Raw genomic sequence first — 18,288 nt, 5'->3', positions numbered from 1 at the left:
TCTTATACAAAAGAGTCCACTTTGTTAAATGTCATGGGCAGCTACTGAGGTTCTTGTGGTGTTTCTATGTATATTTTTGTAAAAGACTTGCATTTTTATGCTTCAAATATCAATGGCACATTATGACAGTAGTTTACAGCTTGTCCTAATGAACTTGCCCACAAACAATAACTGTTTGATGTATATTTAAATTGTCCAATAATCCCTGCAGTACAGTTGGAAAACTGCACAGTTGTGATGCACTAGTAACGGCTGTGAAATCAGAAATACTTTGACATTTGAGAGGGAGGGGATTTGCATTTTTCTTTCCCACTTGTGCCAAAGTGGCTTGTTCCTGAGGCATTGTGAAAAATAGTATTAAGATTCTTATTGATAACATCTGAAGGGATGGTTCTTGTAGCATAGCAAAAAGGAGATAAAACAGCCATGAGACTGTTGTGGATTTTGTCAAGGTTCCAGGTACTTTTTGCTGGCTACTATATTGACACCTAAAATATTTAGTTACATAATTAGGTAAATGTGTATACATTTATATCCAGTGTATTGTGAACAGTTGACCTCAAAATTGCATAAGGTTACTTGCTGTAAAACTGCAACGAAAACATCTCAGATTAAAGTGTACGATATGTAAGAATTAATATTTTTTTGCCAATGACTTCATAGGTAGCCTGTGTATCCATAAGAACCAATTTCTAGTCTCCTATCTTTAATAATTATAATTGACAGTTTTGAGTTTACATGTCAGAACCTACATCATAGTAGGTTAAACTAGTCTGTTTACCCAGAAGATGATTATAAATTGTGCTCCACTTGCAATGTAGCATATCCAGTTGCAGTATAATTTATCATAATGTGAGCTTCGTCCCTATGAAGAAGAGCTGCATCCTACTTTTGGTTTATTGTAATACAGTATCAGAACCGAACATGAAAAGTTGCCATGGCATAATCTCAAAGTATTCTCTGCAGAGAGCTCTATTGTATTACAAACCATAGCTTTTTAATTCAAATGTGAATGCCAGTATCAAACATTTAAAGACCCTCTACTTCTTTTTGGTAGGATAATTGAATGTTGATGAATTGTTTTGTTTCAATTTTAGTTCTAACAGGCCACTCTAAATAAAGCTGGCTTTTAAAATTCTGGCTGTGGAATGTGTTTAAGAAGTGATTCTAGAACCTTTGTATATTTGATAGTATTTCTAACTTTCATTTAATGTTAAAAGTTAACGTTCTGCTATGCAATCATTTATATCTGCGTTCCTTTAATTTTGTAGACTTTCCCCCAATGTATAGTTTAAAACAAAGTGTAAAATGGTAGCGTTACTGTGCAGCTCTGGTCAGATGAAAGTTGTGGAAATAAACTTTGTATTTCCTTTCTTATAGAGGCTTCTAAAAGGGTATTTTTATATGTTCTTTTTAAAATATTGTGTACTACTTTAAAACATCAATGTTTTGATCAAGGAAGACCCAGCTTATTATCTGCTGTAAATTTAGCAAACATGCTGTAATAAAAGAGATCCAGTGATTTTGCATTGTAATCTTAACCTGTTCCAAACAGTTTAAAATGTATCGGTTTGTGGCTGAGGGATAAAATTTTATATCGGTATTGCATAAAAGTGGGTAATAAGTTGTATTGCTCAAGACATACCAATGTTTTTCCAACTATGTTTGGAAGGTTGGTCAACAAAATAAGATATTCTTTGTTGGGATAGTTTGGTGTAGGTATTTGTATAGGATTGCATTTGACCAGTTTAAAAAACAAAATACCGTATATACCGGCGTATAAGATGACCCCCAACTTTTCCAGTTAAAATATAGAGTTTGAGATATACTCGACCACAGATTTTCCACCCAGCGTATAAGACGACCCCCAACTTTTGAGATGATTTTCCTGGATTAAAAAGTAGTCTTATACGCCAGAATATACTGTATCGGTCAAATCAAGTAGCTAAAACAAGCCAGATTGTAGTGCTCACTGTAAAACTCCTGGTTCCTAGAAAGCTCCTGTTCTCCCTAGCACAGTGCTAGGTTATATGAAGTCATTCATCATCCTGTTACGATATAACTGACCCTATGATAGTCACCATTGTGGCACATAAGGATGCAGGATTCCTTTTCTAGGACCCAAACTTTGTTCTCTGACTACACTTTCTGCGAAGTATCCTTGATGCAATGACAGGCAGTCATTTGAGACAATCATGCCAGATGCATCCTGCACAAACCTCCATATTCATAGTTTTAAGGGCTCATTCTGCATTTATATTCAGTGTACATGTGTATTACACTAAGAGGTGCTATCTTTACATCCATGCCATACCTTAGCTCAGATGTGCACTGGGGCTACTATATTTATGGCAGAAGTTTCCTGGAAAATTAAAGAATGGTTGACTACTACAACAGGGTTGTATGCTTTTCCAGGGCTGCATTTGTGGGCACAGGGAGTGGGGAATCCCTCAACCATGTACCTGTAACAGCTACAAGGTACCATGATGCAAGTAAGAGGTTCTTGGGTATATGGATGATTTTGGAAAGTCAGGTATCCTAAAACAGATAGAGTATTATGAATTCCTATCATTTTCCACTGGTTGCATACCACACAAGAAGTGACTTACATTTCTTTCATTATTCCTTTTCAAATAAATACATTATAATTCTAAAAGCCAGTACAGTATTGCTCATTGCTCACCCTTCCAAATCTCTCATGTGTCAACATTGTAAGCTAAATAACTGCTAGTCTTATGGCAGACAAGTGTTTCAACTTCCTACTTGGCCATAACAATCACTTTAGGTTTGGTTGATCTGCAAGTTTGTTGGGGTCACTGGGATGCACATTTGCTTTAGTAAGCAGCTATAAGTCCGTGTTTCATTTTGTCATCCAAACAATGCAGCAGACCCGACAAACCAGTGATGGGTTTGGGAAAGAGCACTGTGAAGGTTATGCACTGTTGCTTTTAATTTTGTGTAAGCTCACCAAATCCTTTCACCTGTATAAACTATTTCAAACTGGGGCGTGCATAAATTATATGTCCTGCTTTGCACAAATACTGTTTAATGATTAGTTTCTGGGACAAAATCCGTTATGGGCAGTATCTTTATCAGGCAACCTAATTGTCACAAACTGGACAAGCTGCTGGGTTGTCGCAAAAAAAGTAAAACGGTGCAATACTTTTGTTGAATACGGGTCTGTTGTAACTAGGGGGGCAATGCTGTATGTATTGTGATGCCTCTTCCATTTTGCTTGATAAGAGAGGCAGCCACATTCCCCATATTAAAATTAGGCAAACTGAGCAGCTGAACCTGTTCCACCAGTGGTGGCTTGGCTAAAGGAAACAAGTCTTCTCAATGGCCACATCTAAACGGTTGAACTCTGCCATCAGTGTCAATTGGCATTGTCTGTCATATGCCAAAACCTTTATTTTTAATGAGCTGTTACTCATGCTATATCCATCTTACTATACTGTTATTTCATAGCTGGTTAACTGCCTTGTGTAGCACATAGCCTAAGAGCAGGATCTAAATCTGTCTAAATAGTTTCTTTACTCCAGTTGCAGAGGAATAAGCCTGAGTTTTCTTTTGTGTTTCTCCCATTATTTCTTTCCAAGGCATCCATTACCAACATATGCATGAGCTCTTTAATAAACTCAGATTAAGAAGAGTAAGGCATATTCAATTTACAAACCCAAATCCATAATTCTAAGATAAAGCAAATTAAGTAACTGTGACCAAGTGATTTAATCTTGCAGTTTACAGTGCATTTAAAGTGTGTAGGGAAACACCCCCCCCCCATGAAAAGGGAAAGTTTGTGTAAAAGTAATACACCAACACATTTTTAGGGGAGAAAACGTTAGTTTTTTATTTAAATTTTGTTTCTAATTCAAATTCAAGCAGTACTTCAAACATGAAATTTAGATCAGAATTACATTTGGGCTATAACAATGATTTCAACATATTAAGGACAATTTGGGGAAACAAGATTTATGTTTTTTTCAGGATGCCCAATAAATTTCATTTGGGAATATGGAAAGTTTCTTCACTGTTGCAAATATTTTGAATGTACAAGTAGCTAAAACATGCACTTGTGTATTGTCAAGTGCTGCAGAGACTTTCTAAATGTTCATTTTATTAGTAACTACTGGTGGAAATCCACCTTTGGTATCACCACCAAATATTCGTCATGGAAGGAATTTAAGATTTCCGTTACTACCAAGTTATGCATCACACACAATTTAAGAAATTCTACCCAATTCTGTAGATTCTTGGATGTTGGCAGAAATTGAAAATTGGTTTTCAAGTGTGTCATGAGATAGTTCTCTCAGGCCTGTAGTTCAACTAAGTTCTACACAGAACAGATCCATTGAAATTAATGGACCTGATTTAGTCGTGCCCATTAATTCCAATGGATCTACTAGAGTGTGACTAACATGGTATACAACCCTTAATTGGATCATTCAACGCTGCTAGGAAAGGCAAGGAGTTCAAATAAAATATCCAACCTGAGTCACAACTACGATTAGACTGTCACAAATAAAAGATGGGGTTTTGGCAGATCTTTATTTTACACTACCATTGTGGATATTTAAATTTCTGATAATGGTTTGTCTCTGCTATTTACTCAATACATTCAAAATCAAAGCATTCTTTACTGGCTACAATGCAGCCTTTCCCTCAACAGCCCAATCCTAAACACACTTGAGTAGTTCAGATGTAATCAAGCTTGCTTTCAAGTTAAGTGTGCCTAGAAGTGCTGCCCAAGGACAGTTCAGCTCCATTGCCCCCTGAACTTTAAAAAAATAAAAAATCCTTGTTTTACCTTTAAAAAAGCAATTTCTCTTTGTATCAATGTTACTTTAAAATTCAACTTAACCACCAAAGCCAAAAAATGGGGGCACATACCCTCACTGATACTTGAGTGCAATGGCACAGACATGTGCTTTAAAGGTTTTTTTTAACTTTTTTTTTAAAAAAAAAAATCATGCCATGTGTTTAGCATGGTCTTCTTACATTCAGCAGTTTTGTACTAAAAATATTTCATCTTGGCAGGAAAGCCCAGCATAAATTTACATATGCTACAAAGTTTTACATTTATTTACATGGCTCTTTTTTCCCTAGATAAAGGATGTTTTACACTTGCTAAGTTCATTTACACAAGTTCATATCATCCAATTTCAGACTGGCCTCAACAGTTCTGTTTCAGCAAAAGATACAAAACATACAGAATGTGTTTCAAACACAGCTCAGTGAAATTCTGTGAACAAAAAAACACTTTAAAAGCTTTTGGCAGTCACCCAGCAATGCAAAAATGTTTTTGACCTGGCACACATAGACTGTTTGTGCTCAATGTAATACATTTCTAGGGTTGTATAAAAAGCTAGAGATCAAGTGCATGCCCATGTTTTCATTCTTATTAAACAAGTTCTATCTATACAGAATTGAGATTTCCAAATTTAAGTGTTTACGTTTTGGTCACAGGGTTTTGGATGGATGTCTACCCGCCCAAACCACCAGTTCAAATGATACAGGTCTCGTAAACTAATAAAATTCATCACAATCTAAATGGCTTTCTTAAAACAATTTTAGGTGTTGTTTTTTTAACTAGAAACTCTAGGCAGAAAGTTACTAACATTTCACAGTATGTGGGGGAAACCAATGATATTTTGCAATTACGTTGCATTGCAGTGGTTGTAAATTTGGCCAGCTGGTGTTAATTCCCCCAAATACATGCTCCATCAAAGCAGTTCCAAAAGGGAAGGCAACTAAAATATTTATTAGAGGGCCCGGTAGTGTTTGTAATTCCAGGACCACATCAGGAGTTGGTTCAGACTACGTATTGATTACAATGGTGCATCAGTAGCACAGAAGTTGATAAAAGTGCACAGAACCCTAAAATAGGTGTTAACCAGTGCACAAAACCCCCAAACGGGTGTTTCCAAGTGGGAATTCCCCGCATGACATAAAAAACTGAGCAACTTCTATTACACAGCTCATTCAATCCGTAAGATGTGCCTTAGTTCGCATTTGGGAACCCAATGCAGACCAACCTTATGGAATTTGAAATGATAACATGTATCTTTTATCCCAATGTATTCATAGATTCTATCTCAAGCCTGGACTTTAAGCAAGGTCTTAAGTTGAAAAGTCATGATTTCTCTATCAGCAGGGTCAAGTGAAACAGTTACCCAGTGGCTTGGTGGTTTAGGAAGAACACTGGGCGATGGTGGCTCACTGAATTTTGCTCCAGCATAATTTTCATTGGTTTGAGGCATGAAGAGGGAGTGGGATAAAGCTGGACTCCAAGTCTGGTTAGTTGGGAAGTGCATTGTATTCTTCCCCCCATTCTGCATGGCCTGCCATGCTACAGATGATGGGCTGCATCCAAGTCCCCTCTCTTTCTTGTGGATTTTCTTTATCTGCGAATTCTGATCTTTGCTTTTTTTCCTGTTGTTCAGTTGTTGGTGGTTCTTCGAAGTATTTCTGGGCTGGGTAGATGGAATGTTGAACCTTTCTCCACCCCCCATCTTCAACTTAAGTGTCACCTAGGGCAAGGCAGAGAAGAAAGCAAATGCAATTGTCAATAGAAAACCAGATAAAGTTTCTTGAAGATACAAAGCACACTCTAAATGATATATTCTTCCTTTGCTTAAAGAGATTAAATTATTTATCAGATTTGTGTTTTCAAACTGAAAAAGACAAAAATCCAAATGACTTTCATGCCCCTGCTATTTTTTTTAAAAAATAAAACTACAGCATTAACCATAGGTTTAAGAGCCTCAAGGTACACCATGTAACAAGTCATAATGACTTAAAAGTTTAATTTGCTAACTTTTTTAAAGGTTGCATTATATGCAAAGGAATCCCTGGTCCCTCACAAAGACATAATTTGAAGGCTTCAAGAAGCTTGATAAATAGGTTTCAAGTGGTTCAAAGACCAGGTCTTAACTGTAGAGGTACTTGTGATATTCCAATACTGTTTTGTCCTCTACCTTTCAGTTCTCTCTTCAGATTCCACAGTCTCCACCTCCTGTTCTATTTCCTGCTGCCAGACCTGAAGGAATAGATACTGACTCCTGCTGGACCCCTTCCTTTGGCTAGGAATGGTAGTTCTCATGGGCCGATTTGCTGTTTTCAGCCACGAAGCCGAGCCCAACATCAGATTCTCGGCACACGGGCTTCTAGGGTAGAAGTCCCAGCTCTGAAAAGATAAAGGTTTTTTTAAAAAAAAACAAAGCAGATACAGCTCCTAGTCAGAAACAGTTTGGAGAACAAATAGAATTTTGATTCTCTTAAAAATAGTATTAACACGTCTCTGTTCTAAAACATCAGTTGCATCTGATTTTTTAAATAAAAAATCTAGTTAGTAATTATTTTTCTTTCAGTATGGGTATCAAATTTCAGAGGAGCAGCCATGTTAGCAAAAGCACCGACTAAAATAGACTGTGGCGTAAGAATTTGTGGGCTAGATCTCGCTTTTGTTTTTGTAGATTTTCAGCCTGGACCTGAAAGAGCCCAGTTCTATGCATGCTTACTCAGACATTCCAGTGCTCAAGGAAGCTTACTAATAAGTATGCACAGGACTGCAGCCTTTGTCCTATTTATTTATTTATTTATTTCTAGATCAAAAAGGTACTCCTTTAACTCCCCTCATTACAGTAGTAAATTAACCCAGACTTCTCCAATGTGCTGTATCCCTATGTTTTTGAATACAATTCCCATCCAAACATCTAGAGGACTCGAGGCTAAGGAAGGCTGCATTAACCAGAAACATGCCAATTAAAAAAAAAAACTTTAGCAGCAAACCTTTGTAAGTGCCAATGTTCCATGGTTTGTAGTTAAAATATTTAGCAACAAGTGCTGAAACTAATTAATTTAAACAGTTTTTATTTAAACAAGCTCAGTATCCAACAATTTAATCATTACAATCGTTAACTGGAGTTAGTCCTATTTAAAACAGCTAATGCTTTTCCTGAGATTATGACTACCAGAATCCTCCTTTTTCAGTTACAGGTAGGTAGATTTCCAGAATTTATTTATTTTTTTAAAAAGCAAGCATAGCTGGATCTTTGAGCAGAAAAGTGTCCAAGACAATATGAAAGGGGGTTAGATTCATAAACTGTCTTATACCCAGTCCATTTAGTCCAGGACTGTTTACCAGGTGTGCCAACTTTAATAAAATATTGTGGGGAGCCCAAGTAAGCCCCACCCTGCATAACTGATCACATGATGCAGTACACACACACAATTTGGGAATGCCCATCAACTTTGTGGGGGCCCAACCCCCTCAAATATTTTATTGTGGGGGCCGAAACCCTCACAAGTTGGCGCCTATGCTGTCTACTCTGACTTGCAGCGGCTCTCCAGAAGTGGTGTCTCACCAACTACTGCTCCCTAATTATTATTTTTCTAAGATGCCCGGGATAAAACCTGGTATCCTTTGCATGCAAAACGTTTCTACCCTCATTCCAACAAAAACTACATGGCAGCACTTATCTTCAAGCAAATGCTCTATCCACTGTTGCCAAGTATACTCTTACACAGATATGCAGTATGCAGTTGGTGCCATCTTAAACCCTTTTATTTCAATTATTTATGGAGCACTGGTTTTCAGATTTAAGCTGCATTTTATCTACAGCTTCTTTCGTATGTTGCTTGGAGAGATCTTTAAATCAAGGATATATAAAATAAATAAATTCCAGCATACTTCTCAGGGGCATCATTGTTCCACTTTCTTTGCCCACTCACATGACCAAAGAAATAAAAACAAAACCCTCAGCCGGCTCACAAGTAGTAACACAGATTTTCATAACTGCGCACACTGCTTGCTAATTCTTCACCAAATTATATTTCATATTGTTTTTAACAGCGACCCCCCCCCCCAACCCTGCTTCCTTATCTAACCTCCTTTACCACTACAGGGGGGAAATCGGTCCTGGGCTCAAAACAAGGCGGGATACTTGTTTCCTATATACTTATCACTTCTGGAATTCGTTTCTCAAGTAAAGCTTTACCACCGCGACTCACAAAAACAAAGGGGAATTCGTGAAGCCTCACTGCTGAAAAAGAAACCACCAATCCTCCGGGGAAACAGAAGCCTTTAAAGTCTTTCCCTTCCCGCCGCCAACACCAAGGGGGGAGGCTTCGATTTCCTCCCTTCCCACAAGAAAACAATGCCCCCCAACATTATTAGGAGTGGGGGGGGGCCTGTACTGGTCAACGTCTTGAAACGGGCTTGTATCCTACGAAGTCATACTCAGGAGTAGATCCACCGAGAAATACATGGGATACGGTCTATAACCCAAGTCCACCAATTTCAGAGAGTCTACCCTCAGCGTATGATTTGGTCAGGAACAACCCGATGCGGGTTTTTTTTTTTTGCAGTTGTTGGTATTAAAGGGCCCTGTTGTTGTTGTCTTATTTACCTCACGCGGGTTTAGGAAACCGGAGTCTTCTCCTCCCCCCCCCCCGAGAAAAAGGAAGGAAGAAAGGAGCTGTTCCCAATCCTACGCCCGTGTTTCTCTCGCTCACCTCACGCACGGTAGTACCTGGCAGTAAAGTCCCCACTGAACTCTATGGGGCGCAGCCCGCTTGAGCTCTTACTCAAAGAGAAGACCCATTGAAATCAATGGATGCTGCTAACGTAGGTCCATTTCAATAAGTCTACTCAAGAGTAGAGCTTAGGAGACAACTCTCTGAGGTTCAGTTCCGCATAAACACGGACAGAGAGTTAGTCGCCGGCTGCCCTGGATTCCTCTCCCCCCACCTTAAAAATCTTACCATTTCTTATCACTTCCACCACCGATTAGGGAAGAAAGACTCATCCTAAATGGGGTAGACACAACATGGCGGCGAACCCACCCGGAGGTTCCCTCCACCCACCGAACCCAGAGCCTCCCCTCGGCCGTCCAACATATTCCCGACTGCCACGGGAGCCGCAGTCCTTTTCGCCTCACCGCTAAAGCGCAGCCCGTTCCGCTCCGCTCCTCTCTTCGCCTCCCGCCGCTGCCTCGCTCGCCTTCCGCGGAAGCAAACTCGCACACAAAATGGCGGCCACATTCTCCTCGCTTACGTACGAGCGAGGAGGGAGGGGGAAGCCACGCACAACACGGCCTCGTCCTCTCTCTCTCGGGCTAGCCAATGAGAGAACGAAGTCTGCGAACAGATAGCCAATAGGAATTGCGTCCGCCTGTTGCTAGGCTTGGGAGGGAACTCGGGGTGGAGGAAAAGGAAACGAGGAGGGTGGCGCAGGCGGAGGAGTTCTTTTTGCTGCTGTTGTTTTATTTGAACCTCTCGAGAGAGGGGCATGTCGGGAAAATGAAGGGATGCGGGAGCAGCTGAGGATGTGATGTGGGGAGGAGGGACTGTGGCAGCTCCTGAGAGGGAGGTGTCCTGCTTCTCTTTCTCTCTTGCTCGGACTTGCACGTACAGTATCTTATTTTTACTCATCAACAGTTCAGAGGGTAGTTGTGCAATAGGTGACATCCACAACATACATTTATTGTACATTTGTCCACCCTCCAAAAAATGCCTGGGAGCTGTGGTTGGCCCCTCAGAGTTACAATCCACAGCACCGGCCTCAACAAACTATGGTTCTCATGAATTCTGGGGGAGAATGCGTGTGTGATACTTTTGGGTGGTCTTTGGCTAATGGGTTGGGCAGTTTTTAAAGTAAGAGTTGTTACACACTTTTGTTCTGGGTCCTCGCCTTGCAGTGGGAGGGGAAACTGTTGCAACAGAAAAAATAAAATATCTTCCTTGCTTTTCTTCAACTGGTTCCTGCCTCCATCCATTGTTCTCTGACTGATCAACTGGGCTGTAAAATTTCGTGTAACAAATATCAAAGTTGAAATGAGGAGCATATGCCCAAAGGATCAAGTTTCACCATGTTTCAAGTTAACGAGTGTTGTAAGAAAAACTGCTCTTTCCTAGTTTCCAGGAGCCCACATAGAGTCCTTCTAAGGTTCCCTATCTGTAGGAGAAAGTAACAGAGGCCAACCAGAGTATATTGAGAAGCAAAACAGCTAGTAAGTTTGATCTTTATTAAAAGAACTGTTGCAACAGGGTTCCCACTCATAGTGTTCAAGTTATAGGTAGGTAGTAGCCGTGTTGGTCTGCCATAGTAAAAAAAAAAAAAATCCTTCCAGTAGCACCTTAGAGACCAACTAAGTTTGTTCTTGGTATGAGCTTTTGTGTGCATGCACACTTCTTCAGAATCTGAATCTGAACTTAGTTGGTCTCTAAGGTGCTACTAGCAATGACAAACCTAGACAGCATCTTAAAAAGCAAAGACATCACCTTGCCGACAAAGGTCCGTATAGTTAAAGCTATGGTTTTCCCAGTAGTAATGTATGGAAGTGAGAGCTGGACCATAAAGAAGGCTGATCGCCGAAGAATTGATGCTTTTGAATTATGGTGCTGGAGGAGACTCTTGAGAGTCCCATGGACTGCAAGAAGATCAAACCTATCCATTCTCAAAGAAATCAGCCCCGAGTGCTCACTAGAAGGACAGATCCTGAAGTTGAGGCTCCAGTACTTTGGCCACCTCATGAGAAGAGAAGACTCCCTAGAAAAGACCCTGATGTTGGGAAAGATGGAGGGCACAAGTAGAAGGGGACAACAGAGGATGAGATGGTTGGACAGTGTTCTCGAAGCTACTAACATGAGTTTGGCCAAACTGTGAGAGGCAGTGAAGGATAGGCGTGCCCGGCGTGCTCTGGTCCATGGGGTCACGAAGAGTCGGACACGACTGAACAACAACAACAAGGTGCTACTGGAAGGAATGGTGCTCAAGCAAGACTCTTGAAATTGCCCACCCTGTAACCCAAGACCCTTGCCTGGCATGCTCTGGTCCATGGGGTCATGGAGAGCCAGACACGACTAAACAACAACAACCCAAGAGCCCCCCCCAAAAGCATCATACATACATCACAGAAGGAGGCGGTCTACAGCAGAAATCCTGTCTGCCAGGATACCTGATAATGATCACTGATTGCATTACCTGGGCAGTCTGGCTATCTTTTTGTGATGTTTAATACTTTGGCTCCTGAATCCAGGTCACAGACTCACCCTATTCATACACAAATACACCCTTAAGACAGGATTTGCAAGCAAAAAGACAATGGGAAGGCTTTCCTTATTGGCCTCCCATACTGCAGAGGAATATTTGAGGTCACTGAAAGAGTCAAAATGGCTCCAGGATTGCTCTCCTGCACTATTTAAGACACATGGCTTGTATATTTACGTATGTGTTTACCTTGTACATTTATGAACATTTAATTCATATATATATAAGACCTTAGAATTCCTATAACATATGTTTTCATTTTTAATTGTATTGTTTTAACTTTTTTAGGTTTAGCACCCTAGGCACCTTTGGGAGGAAGGGTGGAATAGAATAGAATAGAATAGAATAGAATAGAATAGAATAGAATAGAATAGATATGCAAGATAGTGAAAATCTTGGTGAAGGGATTAAGATATGCAAAGCTGCAGCAGTGGGGCTCAGGGTTTGATTGGAAGGATTGTTTTCCCATACTATTTCAGACACATGGTTCATATATTTAGATATGTGTGCATTTATGAATATTTATTCTATATTTGAGACCTTTAAATTCTTATAACGTGCATACCATAAAATAAATGTAACATAAACCTTTCTTAACATAGCCCAATGTCGGTAACAATTTACAACCATGGATACCAGTTTAAATTTCTTCTACTGTAGTTTACTTTCCAGATAATTTAGCCCTTTGTTTATTCATTAAAAATGGAATTCCCCCCTTACAAACATTTATTAATATTTATTTGTTTACTTACAAATAATAGAATTGCCCAATTCTGTGACCTCAGGGTGGCTCACAATAAATATAAGAAACTGTCAAACTCTTTGTTAAGAATTTAACTCTTTTTAACTATTTAATACTTTGTTAAGACAATGGCCCAGCCAAATTGGTTAAGTATGGTACCTGCATGTCTAAAGACCTGGTCAAGTACATATGTTTTGTCACTGAGACAAGCTAGTGATGCTTCAAGGAGCATCCAGCTCAGTATGGCAGACACTAACTGGCAGCCGCTCTCCAGGGTTTCAGGCAACCTAAATGTGTTGGGGGCTTCGAACTTGGGACCTTCCACATGTAAAGCAGATGCTCTACCATTAAGCTATGGCTCGACTTTTTGTTTATTTCTCTCCACAGATTATATGGGTGCCAAAAGCCCAACTCAAGTGTTCAAAAACATGTGGATATGTACTCATTAGTGCCTTAAATGCAGAAAGGTTATTCCTGCCTCCTGTGCATTTCAAGTCACATTTGCATGTTGCTGTACACACCAGAGAAGGGGTGGGGATGTCTTAATCTGGCACACATTTATGTTTTCCCATGCCTGCAGCCCCACTCCTTGCCCGCCAAACTCCTATTCTATGAAGCTGTCATCTGCACATGGGCAACCACTGTCTCGAATGTACACACCTCACCTTAATTGCAAAATGAATGCAGCTTGTGCTTTCAGATTGAATGGAATATGGTTTGAGAGACAACACATCAAACAGTAGTATTACTCAAGAAACAACAGGACAGATATGGACTGTGGCTTAAGTCATGCATACGTGGCTTCAAAGACCAGTAGTGGGAATGCACTGGACTGGAGCCATTAATGGTAATGTTTACATAGCCTTAGTCAAAGTTCATTTGATGACTGATTCAATGTCTCATTGCCAATCTCACCTTCTTCAGCTCTGAATTCCTGGTGTCTAGCTATCTGGCCTATGTACTTCCATGGAGCATGAGGAAGGTTGTCTACCTGCTCTTTTCCCTCCCAAGGCCGCATATGCCAGACAGAGATCCTCCTTTGGAAAGCCACACCCTACAGCAGCTAACCGGCCCGCAATGCAGATTCATTACTTTGGGAAATATTCACCTCCATCGTGAGCAACAGACAGGCCTAAGCCACCTCAAAGCACTACAGACTGGCCTCTGGATTATTGGTAGAATTCCATTTTTTTTAAATGGCACCGACTTGAGCCCCTTAGGGCTGTCAGAGATGTAATTACTTGCCATTCTAAATATCACTTTAAAAACTACAATAGCAAAAAAAAGTTATCCAATTCCAAAGCTACTGAAGGATGAAGTAGGAAAATATGGGTCAGCGGCTCTGCAAAAAGGTTGATAGAAATGAAGCAACAACTCCTGTCTCATCATGGGGAAATTATAGGCTGCCTCACTTGTACTTCTCTTATTTTCTGCTGAGTGCAAACAATTCCCTTGCCATCAACAGCAACAGCAAAAGTGTTGTGCCCTGTGGTCAGGGAGAACTCCATAAAGCACAATGTCTGCTGACGGCCAAGGAAACTTTCGCTGCTGTTAAGAAGAGTGAAGATAATACAGGTTACACTGCCCAAAAGCTCAGTGGTAGTTCCACCATCTTTCAAATACTAATTTAGCAAAAATGCTCTTGCTTATATTGGCTTATAATTTGAAAGATGTTGGGTTGAAATCCCCACTCTGCCATGAAGCTCATTGGGTGTCCTTGGGGCTTGGGCCAGTCACTGCAGCCAAGCTACCTCGCAGGGGTGTTATGAGGATAAAACTGAGAGGGAGAGAACCAGGTACATCACTTTGAAAAAGACATAGCATCAATAAGTGTATATGGTTGGTGTTCAATAATTAACTGGAGTCTAGCAAGCAGCTGTAAATGGGTAGGGCTCAGGGCCATCTTAAGCATATCCGGCACCGTGGTGCAAAGCTCCCTCCGGCACCCTCCCCCCCCCCATTTCCTAGAGTTTTTTAGGGAGGACGGCGCTGCTGGAGGCGAGCAGCAACTGGAGGGCAGCTCCTCCAGCGGGGAAGAGGCGGAGGCTGGGTGTGGCGCCTCCCAGCTCAGCTGGCCGATTCGTGCCACGGCAGACAGAGGCTCTGGGCACAGTGCTGCTTTGGCGTGGTATGGCGGAGGCGGGCAAGGGTGGCGAGCTGATGCCAGGAGGCACCGCGTCCAGCCTCCGCCTCTTCCCTGGCGCCCTTCAGAACTTGGTGCCCTGTGCCACTAGCCTCTATAGGTAAGACGCCCCTGGTAGGGCTGCTAAGTTCAGAGGTTCTTCTGGGACAATTAGGCTCCAGTCCTGTACCCACTTATCTGGAGTTAAGGTGGAATCAGGCTATGCACATATTCGTGACTCAAAACACAGTGACATTCCCCCCACATGCTGCATTTCTAGTCACTTTTTAATGTTGCTTGTCACACCAGAGAGGGGGCAGGTGTGTCTTAACCTGATTTGTTTCTCTGCACCAAACTCCAGTTCACTGAATCTGTCGTCTGCAGCGATTGTGTGAAGTGCGCACCCCTCAGATTAATCGCTGCTTCTGGCTGTTTGAAGGGGAAACGAGCCAAGCAGGAGTATCTCTCAAGAAGCTACAGACCACCTGTGGATTGTGGCTAACGCTGTGTGTACTTTGTTCCAAACACCAACAGTGTGACCACACTGGAGCCAGAGTAACTAGTAATGTGTACACATCCACCAGTGGGATGTTTTCCTAAATAGGAAGGAATAAGAAGACTCTGCTGTTAATTACTGGGGATTACCAGCAGGCAGCTGTGGCATTTCTAGGCGATTCACAACAGCAGGATTATGTGGGTTAGGTCACTTCTGATTGATGGGTTGAGAAGCACACCAGGAAGGACAAAGACTTGTGTGATGCCCAATAGTGCTATTTGTTAAGTAGTGGGTGGACACAGCAGCTCTTGTTTATTCTCAGGCTGGAATAGAAGTGAGCTGAAGGGCTCAGCAGCCTGCTTATATAGAACTCAGCTACAAAGCAACAGTAACAACTTTATGTAGTTACCCAATCCCTGAACGTCACTTTTCAATCCCTCATTTGCATGTGCGGACCTGAGTGAAAACTGCAGCAGAATGAACTACTGGTATATACACACACCCCTAGTGGCCTAGGGTGAGAACTTCAGTACATAACACTATTCTACATCTATCTCTGGGTTCCTTTAACAGGTAAATGCCTGTAAAATGTTGAGGGTCTATGAGCCTACCTCAGGTTATTGGAGGTCCTGCTCAGTGTGCCCCCTCTTGCTGGGATTTTGAGGGTTGCAACGAGAAGGGAATTTCTAAGTGGTGATGCCACATCTGTGGAATGCTCTCCCCAAGGAAACTTGCCTGATACCCACTTTACGTGCCCAGGGCCCTAAGTGAAGACTTTTCCTTCTAGTATTAAACGGTAGAACAGGTCAGGTCAAACCTTCTTTGCTTATTACCAATGCTCTTTGCAAAAAATCAAAACAGACTCAATGGTACACAGTAAATCACATTTACAAATACAAATACTGAAAATACTGTATATAAGAACACATTAAGTAAAAGCCTGAATCAGGATTTGCATTTTTATAAGCAGTGCAACAGTTTTTTTTGTTATTTATACTTGTTTTTTTCTTGGCCAGTGAATAAATATTGTTTACTGTGACTGCTATATCATCTGCCCTTTAGTCAGATATGTTTTGTTTTTAAGTTAGCAATAAGCTCCTGTGTAGTTGATATATAAATTCAATAATCATAATCATAATATAAACTTGTTATTCTTTATGAAGTCACTTATGCACACATATTCTCAGTCACCCGTATCCATACATCTGTCATATTCTGCTGTGCATTGTTAAATCTCATTGATGCAATTTCTAGACTTTAGGACTTCGTAAAAGTTCTTGGTGACTCAGTAAAAACAAGTTTACTTCCTTTATTTGTTTCCTTATGGTGATTTAAAAGGAACTCTTGTCGTTGTTTACCATCTAATTGTGGGAAAGTTTCTCATGGGGGATGAAGATTAAAACAGTTTTCAAGGCTGATAGTCTAGTAAAAAAAGAACCTGAAATAACTGGAAATCTTGGCATTTCAACGGGCCTCTTTGGGCTTTGGGGAAATGCTTGTGATGTTGTTTTCTGTTTTTTTTTATTATTACAGATTTTCTTGCTTTACAAAAGTGTACAATGTCTCTCACATTTTTCCATGTAACATTTTTACAGATCAATTTTGGTTGTTGAGAGCTTGTGATGTTGTTGATATGCAAAGCATGTCTATCATCCCATAAATGAAACCTGGGCAGAAGTGTAAAGCAGAGGAGGTAGAAGGTGGCAGGTAATAAAAGAAAAAGCCACTAAAACAACAGAGAACATGTAGAAAAAGCAGAAATACAAACTAGAAATGAAAGTGGCCCATATTATTATTATTTTGTTATAAAAAGCTTGGGTTGTATCCAGCTAAGCCCTACTCAGACTGGAACATTGTTTTCAGTGAATACCATTTGGGGGTGTGTGTGTTAGAATTCTAACAGGGCAATTCTACACCTGTCTACTTAAATGTAAGTCCTAATGGAACTTCCTCACACGTAGGTGGATATAACAGAAGCAGGGGTGTCAACTTGGATAAAATATTGGGGGGCAGGTAAGCCTCACCCTGAATAACCAATCACAAGATGCAGCACACCACACGCAAACCATTTGAATGACAACACCCAGGGCTTTTTTTTCCGCCAGAACTCAGTTTCGGCACCTCTCAGGTGGGCGCCAATTGCCATGGAGATGGCTAGTGGGACCAAGGGCAGTGAGCATTTGCAGCTGAGTTCAGCCACATCGTTCGCTCACTTAAGGTCGCAAGGATGTTCTCTTAGGTAACTAAGGAAAAGCCTTTTGCTGACGTGTGCCCACTTCAGCACTGCTACCTGCTTCTGAGTCACATTGGTCCTTCTGATAAACTCTGCAAACCTACACAAGGCCGGGAGAGTGCAAAGTTCAGTGACAGAATACATACGTTACTTATAGAACTGTTCAGGCCGCATCCACCTTATGCATTTATAGTAACGTATAACTTTAAACAGGGTCACGAGTGGCGCTGTGGTCAAAACCACTGAGCCTAGGGCTTGCTGATCAGAAGGTCGGTGATTTGAATCCCCGCGACAGGGTGAGCTCCTGTTGCTCGGTCCCAGCTCCTGCCCACCTAGCAATTAGAAAGCATGTCAAAGTGCAAGTACATAAATAGGTACCGCTCCAGCGGGAAGGTAAACGGCGTTTCCGTGCGCTGCTCTAGTTTGCCAGAAGCGGCTTAGTCATGCTGGCCACATGATCTGTGGACAAACACCGGCTCCCTCAGCCTATAGAGCGGGATGAGCACCACAACCCCAGAGTCGTCCGCGACTGAACCTAACGGTTAGGGGTACCTTTACCTGTATAACTTTAAAGAGTCATGGCTGCCCCAAAGGATATTGGGAACTGAAGTTTGTTAAGGGTGCTGAGAGTTGTTAGGAGACA

At 41.2% G+C, this 18,288-nt stretch overlaps 1 protein-coding gene across 1 annotated transcript; it reads right to left on the bottom strand.

The window, feature by feature from the left end:
- Nucleotides 1–4,952: 4,952 nt before the first annotated feature.
- On the bottom strand, nucleotides 4,953–10,046 carry PNRC2 (proline rich nuclear receptor coactivator 2). The gene is made up of 3 exons (XM_033157750.1): nucleotides 9,942–10,046; nucleotides 6,978–7,186; nucleotides 4,953–6,530 (listed from the first exon to the last, which is right to left on the bottom strand). The coding sequence occupies exon 3, from the start codon at nucleotides 6,510–6,512 to the stop codon at nucleotides 6,096–6,098; it is 417 nt and encodes a 138-aa protein (XP_033013641.1). The 5' UTR covers nucleotides 6,513–6,530; nucleotides 6,978–7,186; nucleotides 9,942–10,046; the 3' UTR covers nucleotides 4,953–6,095.
- Nucleotides 10,047–18,288: the final 8,242 nt, after the last annotated feature.

The sequence above is a fragment of the Lacerta agilis genome, chromosome 8 (genome assembly GCF_009819535.1).
Source record: "Lacerta agilis isolate rLacAgi1 chromosome 8, rLacAgi1.pri, whole genome shotgun sequence".
In the NCBI taxonomy this organism is placed as follows: Eukaryota; Metazoa; Chordata; class Lepidosauria; order Squamata; family Lacertidae; genus Lacerta; species Lacerta agilis.
The sequence above is the reverse complement of the archived record's forward strand: the minus strand, read 5'-3'. Positions and strand labels throughout refer to the sequence as shown.

Bases quoted from the DNA above. Each gene is read 5' to 3' on its own strand.
- PNRC2 (XM_033157750.1), bottom strand. From the start codon at position 6,512: ATGGGGGGTGGAGAAAGGTTCAACATTCCATCTACCCAGCCCAGAAAT.